Below are 15,542 nucleotides of genomic sequence, written 5' to 3'. Positions count from 1 at the left end.
GATGCAGCCGGTCACATCGTTCACCCGCTTTATTATTTTATTTCATTTTTATAGAGAACTATAAAAGAATTATGGGGTTGCAATTTGATAAGACATTACTAAATCATCATTCGCATATCGTGACGCATCAACGAAGATACGCTATGCGCAGGTTACATGTAAAAAATAAAGCAGCTTTCGAGCTGCTGAAGTGCCTCGATGCGAGTTTCTTAATCAGCTTGGGAGCATCGGTTTCATAAATCCAAAAATATATAGAAATAATTAATCCCTTAGTATTAGTCAAATATGGAAAAATATTATTTTTTGGTTTACAATGGTTTGTTTTGCTTTTTTCAGCTAAGTCCGAACTCTGAAACGTAATTTTAAAGATACACATTAACCCCACTTCACCCTACGATCTTTACGCAGTGGAAGGCTAATGAATTAGTTTAGACAACTTGTAGAGCGCACGCCCCTCGATGAAAAATGCGTCTGCATATTTTGACTGTATGTATCACATGCGTCAAGGTTGTCGTTTAAACAGAGTAGAGACTAACATACTTTAGCGGCTGGTTCGTTTTGATAAGTTGTGGTATGAAACATTCGAACCTTGAAATTGATTGTTTAAATGCCAATGATGGGAGAGGCTATTGACAGTTTCAAGATGAATCGGATGGTACGCAAATCAGCGAAGGACTTTCGGATCAATACTAATACGATGCATCAAAACATGATTTCTAAACAAACACCATCCAAAGTTAACTTTTGAAACCACCACACTTCGCTCAATCCACATTCAACTTCCGAAAACTCCCGATTACGGCCTCGTCGGCAATGTCGCTCTGCAGCCCGGATCCATTCTTGCTGGTTTTACCATGTGGGTTAGGCTTTGTTAGGTCCATTTCGAATTCATTTATCAACAACAAGTGGTCACGTTCCTGGGCAACCCGTTTACGAAATCGGTCATTGGCTTCCTCCAGGGACAGGGAGCCCCCGTAGATGGTTGGAAGGATGGAACTATCTACGGCTGCCTTCAACTCGTCCAAGGATTTGTGAAACTGAAACAAGATGGGAAAATGTTAGTTTTTTAAGATACTACACCGTCTACAGCGGTTGCACAAATTGAACGATCACAACAAAAAAGTTACTATCAACAAACGGGCCCCAATCACTGGTCCAGTGGAACATTTTCCGTTTTGAGAAAAGTTTTCACCGCCTAGAGCGGGAATCAATCTTACACTCCGAAGCTTACGAAGCGCATAGAAAACTGATGCTGCTATGCGCACGACCACGAAGCTCACACGATTTTTGCTTTCAATTCTTTACAGTAGTACATGACAAATGAAAATGGATTTGTATGCATTTGTATAATTTGACTTCTAAGCTTTACCAATAACTTATGCCTGCGAAACCTTATATCTTTTCTATTTTAACCCTTCCATTATCAACACCCAAGGCTTCCTTCAAGAATTCCTCTAGGAACACCTATATCGATTCTTCCAGGGATTTCTCTCAGTATTGCTTTATGGATTCCTCCAGATATTTCTTCAGTGAACTTCTTTTAGGATTTCTCCAGGAATTCATGATAGGGTCACACTAGAAATTTCTACAGAGATCCCTCCTAGAATTTCTTTAGAAATTCTTATTATGACACTTCTTGGAATTCTTCTAGGGATTCCTTAAGAAAATTCCACCCTTGAGAAATTTCTGGTGGGATTATTCAAAACCATCTTTTTAGGATCCATCCCGAAGTTCGTACGGTGATCCTTCCAGGAATTCTTTTAGAGATTTTATCCATGGATTCTTATAAAAAATCCTCATAATATTTCTTCAGAAGCTCTTATTGGCCTTTCTCTGGGAATTCTAGCTGGGTTTCCTCAAGAAATTCCTGCTGTGGTTCTTTCAGCAATGTCTCCTAAAACTCCTCCAGAAGTTTCAACTGTGGTGTGTTCAGGTATTCTACTAGAGATTCCAAGAGATTTCTTCAAGCATTCCAGCTGGGATTCTTCCGGGCAGTATTCCTGGGATTTTTCTAGGGATTTCTTCAAGGATTTATCCAGGACTTTTTCCTGAGATTTCATACAAGGGATTTTCCATAAAATTCTTCATGGAATTTCTCCAGGAACTTCAATTGGCCTTCCCCTTTGAAATCCAGCTGGGATTCCTTAAGCAATTCCTATTATGGCTTCTCCAGAAGATCTAATTGTGGAATACTTCATGGGATTTCTCCTGGCATACTTACTTACTGCAATACTTTCGGGAAATCTTCCTAAGATTACTCCAGAAATGCTTCCTGCGATGCCATCAGGGAATCCAAACCTCTAAATCATCTTCAGAGATTTTATCCAGAAATTCCAGCTGAAATTCCTCAAACAATACCAGCGATTCCTCCTAGAACTCCTCCAGAAATTCGCCAGAAACTGTAAGACCTTCAGGAGTTCTTCTAGGTATTTATCCAGAGATTTCTCAAGCGATTTCTTAAGGATTTTTTGCTGGGATTACTCATGGTAATATTTTAGGCATTCTTCCAGAAGTTCCTGCGGTGATTCCTCTAGTAATTCCTTCAGATGCCATCCATAAACCACGTGGTCATGCTAGGGGGGGGGGGTGTTAGGGCAAAGACCAAGGTCCATACACGCGGATTGTTCGGAATCCCCCAAAAAATGACCACGTGGTTTATGGACAGCCCCTCAGAGATTTTATCCCAAAAATTCCTCCAGTTATTTTCAATGGGATTTCTTCAGGAACTTCTCGTGAGCTTCATCCACAAATTTTAGCTGGGATTCTTGCGAATTTGACATCTAAGCTTTACCAATAGCTTATTCCTTCGAAATCTCATATCTTTTCTATTTCAACCCTTCCGTTACCAACCCCCTTAACGAGAGTGCGAAAAAAAAAACACTCTTTTCGATATAACTTTTTTTGTTTTTAAATATTTTCAGCCAAATTTTGACACAAGAAGCGCATATCCTTGTTCCGGAGTTATTTCGGAATAAAAATGGATCTTTGGAATTTGCCATATTGGAAAAAGTGAATTTTCGATATGAGTACATTTGGTTTTCAATCCTAAGTGAACTAGAATGATAGAAAAATATGTCCTTTCCGGTCACTAAGTACCTTGGAATCAGTTTAACGGATGTTCCGGGGAATCGGTTCTGCGGTCAATTTTTGAATATGATTTAAAACCTTCATGCGTCATCTCAAACTTAGTGATTTTCCAGATATATTCAAAAGAAATTCCGTGATGAGTACCTGGAGCAATTCTAGATGAAGCTTTCTGATAAATCTTGAATAAACTTCTGGAAGAATCTTGGAAGGAGATATTTGTAGATTGTCAGAAGGAACTCCTGGTTTTATTTCTATAGAAAGCACGGAAGAAATAATTGAAAGAATCCCATAGGGAATTTATGAAGGAATCCCGAAAATAACTTCTGGGGAATCACGGAAGATTATCTGGATATAACTCCTGGTGAAATCTAAGAGAGAAAAGCCTGGAGGAATTCCAGAAGCTACTATGGGAGGAATCCGTAAAGGGATTCCTCGCAGAATTCTAAGATATCCTAGAGGAATCCTGAATGGAGTGAACGGAGGGATGCCGGAAAAAGTTGCTGAAGCAGTCCTGGGGAAAAATCCTGGATAAATCCTAGAAGGAAGCCCTCGAGGAATCCCAGAAGAATTCAGGCAGGATCAGGAATTCCTGAAGGAATCCAAAAAAAGAACACCTGGAGGACTCCCAGAAGCAACTCCTGGGAGGGTTTTGAAAGAATGCCGGAGAGGTTACCTGCCGAGATCTTGGAATGAATATCTGTGTGAATTCCTGAAGGAAACCAAGAAGGAACTTCTGGAGGAATTCCGAAAGGAACTTCACAGAAAGAAGTTCTGATGAAATCTCAAAAGAAATTCCGGTTAAAATCACTGTAGAGATGTCCATAGAAACTACTGGTGAAAGAGAGGAGAAGAAAACCTTGAAAGGACTCCTGAAGGAAGCCATGGATAAACTTTTAGAAAAACCTTAGAAAAAAAAACTCCTGGAGAAATCTCAGATGGAGCTTTTGGAGGAATCTAAGAGGGAATTTCGGAATGAATTGTTGGAAGGAACTTTGAAGGAAACCCTGAAGGAATACAATAAGGAGGAATTCTCTAATGGAATCCCAAAAAAATCATGGAGAAATCCCAGAAGAAAGTGCTGGATGAACTAAAAAGGGAGACATTCTCAAAAATGGGAATTCCAAAAGAATCTAGAGGAATTCCAAAATGAACTGCTGTCATGGTGAAATTCATTCAAATGAAACCAATTTGATATTCTTAATAGATTTATTAGTGAGCAAACTAATATCTTCTAAAGAGCTTCCGGTTCTTCGGCATCAAGCAGAACAATGGGTGGTTTATTGAGTCATTAGCTTTGGTGATAATCTCCACTGGATGCACCTATGGTCTTGATGTCAGCGATCTGAACTTCGCAGTCGGCCACGTTTTCTTGCTATTGTTGTTGTTTCATAATATTCTATTAACATGCAAGTTAAAATTGAAATCAGAGCTAAGTTCAATTTTTATGACATGAAAATTTTGCTGAGATGGGGGGGGGGGGGGGGTTGTTTAACAAGCTACGTCATTTGTAGAGGGGTGTACCTGAAATTGTGACGAAATGCTACGAGGGGGGAGGGGGTATTACAAATCGCTTAAAAAAGCTATGTCATATATGGACGCCCCCTTAGAAGAAGCGAAGTGCGAGGAAATGGAATTGCTGTGCCGTTCCCATGAAACACGGAAGTTCTACGAGAAGTTAAACGCATCCCGCAACGGCTACGTGGTGTGAGCCAAAATATGCAGCGATAAGGACGGAGGCCTTTTGACGGACGCACGTGAGGTGATCGAAAGGTGGAAGCAGCACTTCGATGAGCATTTGGATGGCGTGGAGGACGTAGGCACGGGAGACCACAACAACGGGGAGAACGACTGCGCCTCGTCAATGCAGCTGAGGACGGAAATGAGTGAATTCCCTCGATGTGGGAAGTTAAGGATGTCATCCACCAGCTCAAAACCAACATCTGTCTGGTCTGGCCACCTGTCTGTATCGGTTGATAGCCAGGATCTGGTAAACCGAACCGCCATCGGAGGAGTGGACGGAAGGAGTAATCTGCTCCATTCACAAGAAAGATGACCATTTGTAATATGAGAACTTCAGAGCGCTCACTATTCTGAATGCTGCCTACAAAGTGCTATCACTGATCTTCACCGTACGGGAAATTCTCTAGAAATGCCATAAATACTCCCAACGCATCACCTGTTCATAGACTTCAAGTCGGCATACGACAGTATTGACCGCACAGAGCTGTGGAAAATCATGGACGAAAACGGCTTTCCTGGGAAGTTGATCAGACTGATCAAGGCAACGATGGACGGTGTGCAAAACTGCGCAAGGGATTCGGGTGAACTATCCAGTTTATAGGGATCTCGCCGAGGGTTGCGACAAATTGACGGACTTTCATGACTCAACGTCGAAAAACTTCTTTCTGTGTAGTCATGAACAAAATACTACGTGCCAGGACCTGCTGCTTCATGAGTTATTCATAGATTTGTAGAACATACTTTTTCAACTACTTTGATGAAAACTTATGAAAAAAATAGTTAAAAAATGTGAAAAAATTGTATCAGTCAGAACCATAAATATGTAGATTTGAACATTCGATGCAAATCATGATTAATACAGCATCAACACATAAAGAAATGGTCAAAATTGTTTTTTTTTCGGAGTACTTTTGATTAAATGTCAGATAGCGCCATCTGCGTAAGCTGTGGAGTATTAGTGCATTCGGAAGATATGTCAAAAACATAACAACAAACAACTTTGTCGGAGAAATGTTTTTGATACGAGGCTTCTGTACAAAGATAGAACTGATCTAGTGCAGTTCTAACTTATCTAGATCAAATATCGAGTTACCAAAATTTGGTCCACATTATTCCAAATCTTTTTGTAGAAGACGCCAAACCTCTAGGATGCATATCCAGAGCGCTAGAGGTTTTGTCTGTCGATAATGGCATCCTGCCCCAGTGTGCGTCTCTCCGGAACCACCAAGAAGGCATTGTTTCAGAGAGGTGCTAGTGCACATCGCACCCTCAAGGTTAGCTGCGTAGCCTACAGCAACGAACATCGATGACATCGTTCTGGAAGGTATGATGCGACGAGCCGGGTTCAACTGCCGAGGTACGTTTATCACAGAATCCGGTTAATTTATGTGTCTTTGCGGACTACTTGAACATTTTCGCCAAGACATTCAAAGCCGTAGCAGAGCTGTACACCTGGTTTGTGTCATACTTGTTGATTACGTGTTATCCTAATTGTAAGGTGGTGCAAATAAATAGATGTCCGGGTATTGTAGATTTTATCCACATTTTCCACCCTCTAACCCGTAGTGCACACAAATCAGTTTCCACTCATTGGAGGCCATCGAAAGCCAACCGTGAAAAGTTTGATGCCGCGTGTGGTGATATGATCAACGGTCATTTTCTAACATCGTTGGTTGACCGGCCGACCAATCACACCGCAGCCCGCGTGTGTTCCGCTGCTCCATTAGCAAGTGTGTGTTTTGTTGTGAATTTATGCCACCTTGCCTTCCGACCGCGAAACCGCGGGCTCGCGGGCTCCATCATATCGTTATGCACGCAATATGGATGACGCTCTCCACCCGTTCACGGTCACGGTTACCTACTGGCTACTGTTACTATAGTCTTTATCGAGGGGGTTGAATATGAGATAGGGTTTGTGTTCCATCAGTAATCTCACGCTCCCAATTTCATCCTATTCGAAAACAAGCGATCACGGCACCGATTGATTCCGTTCTTTTTGTTTTCATGCGTGCTCACTCCTAACAAAAAATACAAAAATAAGAAACAAAACAAACAGTGCTTCATTCCTTTGTTTTTCGTAGGATGAAAATGGGAGCCACATGCTTAATAAGGGAACCAATACCCTATCCGTGAGGTAGCCACCAACGATAATGAATGCTTTGGGTGGGAAATTTTCAGCCGGAAGGCGATAGCGTGAGATGTTGCGGAAAGCTTTGCGGGAAAAGATAAGCGTATGGGGCGACGGCACTTTAACCTATGCGTCTATTTTTGAAAGAAGATGGAGTATTTCTGTATTATCTAGTAAAAACTGCGAAAATTTACTGCCTAAACAAGAGATGAATCAGCCTTAGGCTGAAAATTTCTCTAATAAAGACGCCTAACTAAAATGGCTAAACCTATGGATAAGCCTGATGTGCCTAAAGTGACTAGACCCCGTAACACCCGACAGCAGAACGGTATCAACACACTTCTTCAGCCTATGCCCCCATGTTCATCAATTGTTTCCGTTTCAAAAAAAAAAAAAAAAAAACAAATAGCGCTTTTCAGCTTTTGTATTCGATAGGATGAAAATTGGAACACTATGTTGAAGAAGGGGTTCCGTTCCCCTGGTTATTTAAATTCTGATCAGAATTTGTATCGCTGCATGTGTATATAGTGGCTTGTTCTCATTTGTTGCAATAACACAGGTCTAATACATATGCGATATACTTTTCAGGTACATACATAAATACAATTGAACAAATATGATAAACGGTTCATATTCACTATGCAATAATTCTTCATCGTAATGGCATTACGTTCCCATTGGAGCTAGGTTTATCTCTCTTGTTATTAGTGTTCTAAGAACAATATCGCAGGTGTAGATTGAAGAGCATTTTTTTCATAAATTGTGTGGCAAGGATACTTCATGACAGGAGTCATGAAATAGCCTTATCCACGCTAACTGTAGATCTGTTGCGAAAAATGCATTGATGTAATGAACAAACGAATTTCTAAACATTAATAAAGGATAAGTGGTTCACAGGACTAACGCAATAAATTGCCTGGAAAGCTAGTTATTATAATACTAGTCTACATACTATTACTTTTTATCTCTGCTAAAATGCATATGGAGACAACCCAAGTAACAATCAGCATGCCTTGAAAGTTTATTCATGTTTTATCCTGGTTTTATACGAGCATGTCAAAAAGCTAGTTGTTCTAAATTAGTTTTATGTGGTAGTTTTTTACTTTGAACCTTTGGCGTTCCATAAAACTATCATATAACTTCTACTATAAACATCTTCAATTAAAGACTTGCAAGTAGACATGAATTGGTTTTATCACTTATTATATACCATTCCAATAAAACTTGCATTTGCGATTGTTGTCGGAGAGATTTTTTTTGTAAACAAATACACAAAACTGTGAGGCAATGCATAAAACCAACAAAAGATTTCGTGGCCGTAACATAAACCAAAAAAATGCTGTGATAAAACCGCTAGTTCTATCATGAGCTCAGTTATGACTACCTCAGGAGGGTTAGCCCTATTGGAGGAATCATCAGGAACACAGAGTTTTATCAGAAAAATATGTCGCCTAGCCGGGATAATTCATGTAAATACAGAAAAATTATTACTCAATTTTATGATTTCACGTACAACTTAAGACCAAATTAAACCATACAACACGTTTCCGTCATTTTATTTTGTCAGAAAATTACATAATGTCTTTTAAACTCCGCTGTGTTGAAAAAACCTTTTTTGCACCCATTTCCACCGAGTAAATTAAATGCATTTTACTTCCAAATTATGCATAGTTTGTGTGGCGCACTTAGTTTTTGTCATTATCACAGTCACATTCACCACAAATTTTTGGTGGCATGTCTCCTGACACGTATTAAATAGGAAAACAAATCTGAATTCCATATCTGCATCTTTCCAATTGATGGCTGGATAAACAACCAAGCATAATTTATTCTGACGATCGAACATTGAGACTGAAAAATAATCAAAACAATGATTTGACAAGTTAGAATATTGTTTTATTTAGAAGATTGATAAAACTATGATACAACCCGAAATCCTAAGCCGGTTTGCATACGAAGTCCTGTAGACCCTAATAAGACTGGGCCAACTAGCCAGAACGTGGGCTTATTGAGGCATACAAGAACTCGAGAGCATTTTTAAGTCGGCATCAATGGTTTTATGTTTAGGGTTTTTGAATCGCTAAAAAACTTTGATAAAATTAAAATTGTTACTTGGGAAACGTGTGTGGGTGAAATTAGAATTTTAAGTAGGAGAAAGTTGTTTTTGAATTAAATTGCATGACATGAGCGGATGTATCCCATACCTTGACCCACACTTATCTGAATTACTAGGTTCTTCAACATGGAGAGGGTTGCCCAAGTAACATTTTAAGTTTTGTTTAGCTCTATAAGAGATTTTCGTGACCGATTTCATAAAATTTGCAATAAAACTTATTCATACATCAAAACCTCTTGATAACCATTTTAAAAGCATCTTCCAGCTAAGTGAACCACTCTTGGAGAAGTTTTGCCAACCGTATTAAGAGGACTAATAAAACTGTTTTGAAACCTAGTTGAAAAGTTTTCCTTACTCGAAAAGCGGTTATGATGATTGTTGTTTTTTTTTTAACAAAACTATGACAGCTCAAGATACAGAGAACGTTCTTCAATGGCACGTAAAGTTCAGGAAGAGATATCATTCGCAATTAAAAAGCGATAATGTCAAAGTAGTATTTTATTAGTTATTACGCGAAAAAGCGTATGCACATTCAATTTTACCGTGAATACTGGGATTGTAGAAGTATTAAATTAATACGCCTCGAAAATGGTTTATCTTGGAATGAAATAAATTAATTTGGTAATTTAGTAAAACTATGTCAAATTACAGCTACTCTTCGATATAACGTACAAATAAATTTTCTATTTGTACGTTATATCGAAGTGTACATTATATCGAAGCAGACAAAATTATATTGTTTATGTTTGTGTTGATGAATTCGACCAGAAATTAATTCCAAATAATGATTTCGGTGAAATTTACAAAACCAATAATGAACATGAGTTTTCACGAAAAAGTCATTTTGTTTTTTTGGGCTTCGATATAACGTACACTATTTTTTCCGTTTTTGCGTTAATTGAGGGTAACAATGCTAATGCTGCAACAAAACATTAACTTGAGTGGTTTCGTAGTTTATCTGGAGCTTATTACTGGAAATAATAAAATTTTTCAATGTTGTACCGTTATATCGAAGATTACCTGTAGAAGAAAACTCAGCTGAGAGTGTCTATTGTGAACATACTATATTAAGGACAGCAAATGATCAATTCATTGCTCATTAGAACAAAATAAATTATGTTCCATTCACGACATCCAACTGTTTAATATCGTGACAACCATAATTAGTGATAATCGAACGAAAGTAAATTCACTTTTATGATCACCGCAATAAACCTACTAGCTTGTTAATTTCTGCTTTGCCACACCAACGGATTCGTTAGTAATCGAACGGATCGCCATTATAGACACTATAGTTTCCATAGACTCGCGGAGACGAAGACAACTGTAGCCAAACGAACTGTCAGTTCGTGTAGCCAAACGAGCATGACGTCACGATTTCAATAGCAACAATGGATTGCGTGACGTCATATTCGCTCGGTACACTCTAAATTAACGATAAAACACGCTAAAATTAAATTGCTCAACCATGTCTCCACGAGTCTCCTCTCCTCTTCTTGGCGTAACGTCCTCACTGGGACAAAGCCTGCTTCTCAGCTTAGTGTTCTATGAGCACTTCCACAGTTATTAACTGAGAGCTTCCTCTGCCAATGACCATTTTGCATGTGTATATCGTGTGGCAGGCACGAAGATACTCTATGCCCAAGGAAGTCAAGGAAATTTCCTTTACGAAAAGGTCCTGGACCGACCGGGAATCGAACCCGTCACCCTCAGCATGGTCATGCTGAATACCCGTGCGTTTACCGCCTCGGCTATATGGGCCCTACTCTCCACGAGTCTATGGAATCTATAGTGTCTATAACCGCCATCTGTTCAGAGTTCGGACAGTTTTATTGTGGTTACAATGAATGCCAGAAGGTTTACATATTGGAGAGTTTTGTTTACTCTTAAAATCTGATTTTATGAATATTTACAAGTATACTATAAAACCTTTCGTCAATGCTTTTCATAAAACTAGTCATTAAACTGCGAGTTTTGATTATTGCTAAAATAAAACCCTTATAAAAAACAAACAAACCCAATTAGCAATGTAATTGTTACTTAGGAATGGACGTACTTTGACAAGGGCAGGCATTTTGGAACATCTTATGAGTTTTATAACTTTCAATATATAATGTTTACAAAATCTTGGTAAATTTTTATGTGAACAAGACCAGTGACCTTCATTCATTTTGAAGTTGTCAGTTAAATATGTTGTTTACACGGTGTTTCTGGCTCATTGATTTTGTCAGATTGGAAGCGGACCACGTTGAATTTCCAGAGTAATGTGCACAATCCTGGTTCTACGCTCCTCTTGCATGGTACCTAGCTCCAAAACCACAAAGTTTTTGGAGCAGAAAAAAGAAATTGTTACTATTATTGTCAACAAACTGACGTCAGAAGTTTAAAAGTTCCAAGTTTGCCAAGTAAGTTTCACATCAGATTTTTGTTTGTTAATAACTTAATCTAGATTATTAAAAGAATGTTGAAATGTTTTACACAGTTTTTTTTTTCAAAGAGACATGGACACATTTAATGCTTCCAGTGAGCTATTTCCTCTTTGAAGGAAGCACGACACTAGAGAACGAATTAGCATGCAACGCCTAGTGGCACAGCCGAAAACTTTTCCTGACAGCTGCGGCGGGAATCGAACCCGCACTCCTCTGCACGGCAACGACGACTAAAGGCTTGATGACCTTAGCCGCACGACCACGAAGCCTAAAATATGTTATTCAACGGGGACAAAGCTCTTCAAGTATCTTCAATATTCTCAGATTTTTTTTGAAAATATCAGTTTCGAAGTAATATATTTACATCCCGATTTCAAAGTGAATGAAACTAGTATCCAACATGGGTTGCCACAAATTAACACATATTATAAACTTTTGCATATTCAAATGAAGAATCTTGCCGCATTTTTCCTCTGTAAATGTTACAAAAAAAGCCAAACTTTTTAACCTAAATACCTAAGTGCCTAATGAAATATCAAAGTAATAATGTCACTTCTTAGAAGAAACACGTATTTTGTTATGTAAAATAACTTCGTAGAGCATCGGAAAATACTTAAAAAAAGGTTGGAAAAAGTTACAACAAGTAAATTGATTTTGAAGGTCTTTCATATTTCTAAGCAATCAGCAGATAGACCACACATACTTTGTTTACAAAGTTCTATTAAAGTGATGTTTGCTTTGAACATAAACACACAATCTTCAGTTGCAGTCATATTGCATTCACTTTAACATTTGAAACTTCCTTATACCAACTTTTCAAGAAGAATATGCTCTTCGATTAAGTGTAAGAGATTTTTATCTTTTAATTCTGCCCACTTATGTATAACTGAAACTGAGGAAGACTACAAGTGGTAGTCGAAATATGCATAGGTCTGTCAGAGAATAAGTATTAGAGGACGGAATTGAAAGGTACAAATCTGATTACACCCAACAGAACTTTTCAAATGTTGCCACTTATCAAACAATTTCAATTTTTTTTCTTTAAATTTTAAATTTTAAATTTAAATTTGTATAAAAATAACATTTACAAGCTCTTGACATTTTTTCTATTCATGAAAGAAGATGCTATAACTGCTTAGTAACTCAAACGAATTTTATTCTTTGACATAACAACTTGAAAGGCAATTTCATCAGAAAGATTTTACTAGAATCTCCATAAATACACGTAGGCCTATCAAACCTGAAACTTCCTGTATATATTCTAAAATATAAACATCGGTAGTTTGATAGTAGTTATAGTAGCGGACGCATGAGATAGAACTGTATCAAACCAACAGTCACGTATCGCTTTATACCACTTTCCTAATAATATATCACAGACAAATACTGCACATTTTTCAATTCATATCATGGTCACGAACACATGATCGCTCAATGCTAAAAGAACTGAATTTGGTCAACTATGAACTAGGTGGTGGTAGTGGGTAAACGTCTAGCTCAAACAAAAACGATGCGAGCGTCACGGATGGCCAGTTGACCAGCTATCGAAATTTTAAATAGATCGTTATATCGGTGTACGATGGGAATGATTAGTGTTTTGTTTGTTTGTCTGTGAATATACAGGGTGTGTGCGGTAATTTTGCACTAACCTTCAAACAGGAATATTTCATGAAAGGGTTGCAATAAAAGTATAAATCCCACATCATCAAATGCACCATATTTCTAGTGAACTGTGAAAAATATAAAACCATTAATAATCAAAAACGTGGTGGTATGAGAAAATATTTTCAGATCCTATGTTTTACACTAGCACGCCCAATAACATTTCGGGTTCAACTATTTGTTGTGTGAATAAGACGAAATCAGTAAAATGTAATGTGTAAAAGCCCGATAATGATACAGATATGCTTCAAAAATTATAATTTAAAAAATTTTGACGTAGTGATTTTAACACATTATCGAATAGCATTAATAAAAACTGGTTGTTTTTTCGATACACTAAGTCTAGGGTACAACTTTTTTTTAGCAAGCATCGGATCACTTAGCGGTCTTCAACAAAGATGTTCCGCATAGAATTCCCTATAATAATACTAAACATAAGCGTTATTGAACGCTTCCAGTGCCATCTAGTGGCAGAAAACTAAAACTATGCCATTCCTGCACATATTTGTACCAGTTTTACCATATAAACTTCAGACTAGTCGAGCGATACCTCAGACCTTATCAATTCAGCTCAAATTTGTGCTGTAGCTTATGGGAGTCTAAAACAGCAAATTGAGGTGGTCAGACTTAGGATATTTTAGTTTTAAAATTTCTCATAAATGTTTGAGCAGCCCTAGTAGAATACCATAGCTTAAATTAGAATTTCCGACTTCTTCCAGTTATTTCTCCGCTATCTTCCATTCCAGCGATGTAGTTTTTTGTAGGTAACAAGCCTATGGAATCCCCCAACTACACTGAAAAAATCAGCTTCATAGCGTTCTTGACAGCTGAGAAAATGCAGATAGTATGCAGCTGCTCCATATATTTATACTCAAGTTGTTCGCACTTTCGTCTTCTAGAATCCTCTTTTTCAAATTTATGGGATATTTTTTCAACGGCACACATAACGATGATAGCATTGGAGCTCCTCGTACAAAAAAATATTCTAGTTTTACCTAAAATAACACAATTGTTGACCAAAATATATAGAACAACACTAAAACGGACTTGCAGCGGTTCTCAGGACCGTTCAAAAAAGGTTATCGATATTAGGACCACTTTTTTCTTCCTAAATCATTGAAATAATCACAATTGTTCGCAAAAATCATTTAGTATAGATCTATTGTCGAATTATTTTTAAAACGTGTTTTATGATTACGATATGATTTAGTGCAACAATATCGCACGCACCCTGTATGATGATATTGTTTGCTTAGTTTAGTCCCGTAATTTCATCTGCAGACTCACAGTGCACAACCGTTTGCCCCTCACTTACCTTCACCCGCTTCTGTAGCTTGGGTTTCATGACCGAAAGGCAAAAATCCACCAGAACTGTAGTGTATTTGGGTAGTTGGATCAAATGAATTTCCTTCAACCGTATCGGTAGGATATCGTTAGTGGCCGAAATTAGGGTTTTCAGCTTGGGAATGGTCCACACTCCAAAGTGTGCCATTTTGGCACCTTGAAAATCTAGCAGAAGCACCATTCCATTGACTTGATAGGAGTCTATATCCAAGAACGATTCCAGCACCAATGTTGCAAGTCGGATTTGCTCCTCCGGAGTGACCGTTTCCGCGTCGAAAAGACCAAATCGACATATGATAACCATTCGACCTTGCTCATCCGAACCCAAAGGGATGATAATCGCCTGATCCAGGAATCGGTCCCATTCATCCGGTTTCAATTTGTAGAAATCGGCTGCCCTGACGCCCGTTTGTAACCAATCATCGAGCATTTCGCACGCGGCCTGGACGTTGAACTTGCGCGCCCGAAGAAATCTGAGCAAGAACACGGCATCCGTTCGACAGCGGACAATCTGCGGGTGTTTAGCGATGTACTCCCGTAACTGTGCCAACGCAGGTTCCCGGCTGTTCTCATCCTCGTGCAGTTGTTCTTTGGCTCTCCGGAGATCTTCCGGCCCGAGTGTGGTTTTGTACTGATCGTAAACTAGAGGTTTCTTATCCATTCCCAGTGCCATTTTCATTGTAAACCGACCGTTGCGAAGTTCCGCGGAAAACTAACATTACAATGCAAAATATTACTCGATTCTGGTACGGTGTGTTGCGTACCTGCTGTTCCTCTACACAGATATGTACATATAATGCGACGACTGGTAGGGAAAATTGCACGCAGTGCCAGACAACGCGATGCGATCATATTGTAATGATTGTCGGTAAATGATAAACTCTTGCTACTATCACCCGGTCGCCTATGGCATGGGGTGGGAGTAAACGTTTTGCCACTAGCGATATAATATGGCAATGTTGATAATTAGCATGATCACCGTGGGATATAAGGAATTAGAGGCACTTGTTTTGTTTTCTTCGTCATGGGGTGTTTT

General features: G+C 38.6%; 1 protein-coding gene across 1 annotated transcript; it reads right to left on the bottom strand.

The window, feature by feature from the left end:
- Positions 1-713: 713 nt before the first annotated feature.
- LOC109414007 (retinaldehyde-binding protein 1) lies at positions 714-15,296 on the bottom strand. Its single transcript, XM_019687733.3, has 2 exons — positions 14,478-15,296; positions 714-1,037 (listed from the first exon to the last, which is right to left on the bottom strand). The coding sequence occupies exons 1-2, from the start codon at positions 15,183-15,185 to the stop codon at positions 765-767; spliced, it is 981 nt and encodes a 326-aa protein (XP_019543278.2). The 5' UTR covers positions 15,186-15,296; the 3' UTR covers positions 714-764.
- Positions 15,297-15,542: the final 246 nt, after the last annotated feature.

Source organism: Aedes albopictus, chromosome 2, assembly GCF_035046485.1.
Source record: "Aedes albopictus strain Foshan chromosome 2, AalbF5, whole genome shotgun sequence".
In the NCBI taxonomy this organism is placed as follows: domain Eukaryota; kingdom Metazoa; phylum Arthropoda; class Insecta; order Diptera; family Culicidae; genus Aedes; species Aedes albopictus.
The sequence above is the reverse complement of the archived record's forward strand: the minus strand, read 5'-3'. Positions and strand labels throughout refer to the sequence as shown.

Bases quoted from the DNA above. Each gene is read 5' to 3' on its own strand.
- LOC109414007 (XM_019687733.3), bottom strand. From the start codon at position 15,185: ATGAAAATGGCACTGGGAATGGATAAGAAACCTCTAGTTTACGATCAG. The intron at 1,038-14,477 runs GTAAGTGAGGGG...ATCTTGTTTCAG, and splicing joins AGCTACAGAAGCGGGTGAAG to TTTCACAAATCCTTGGACGA.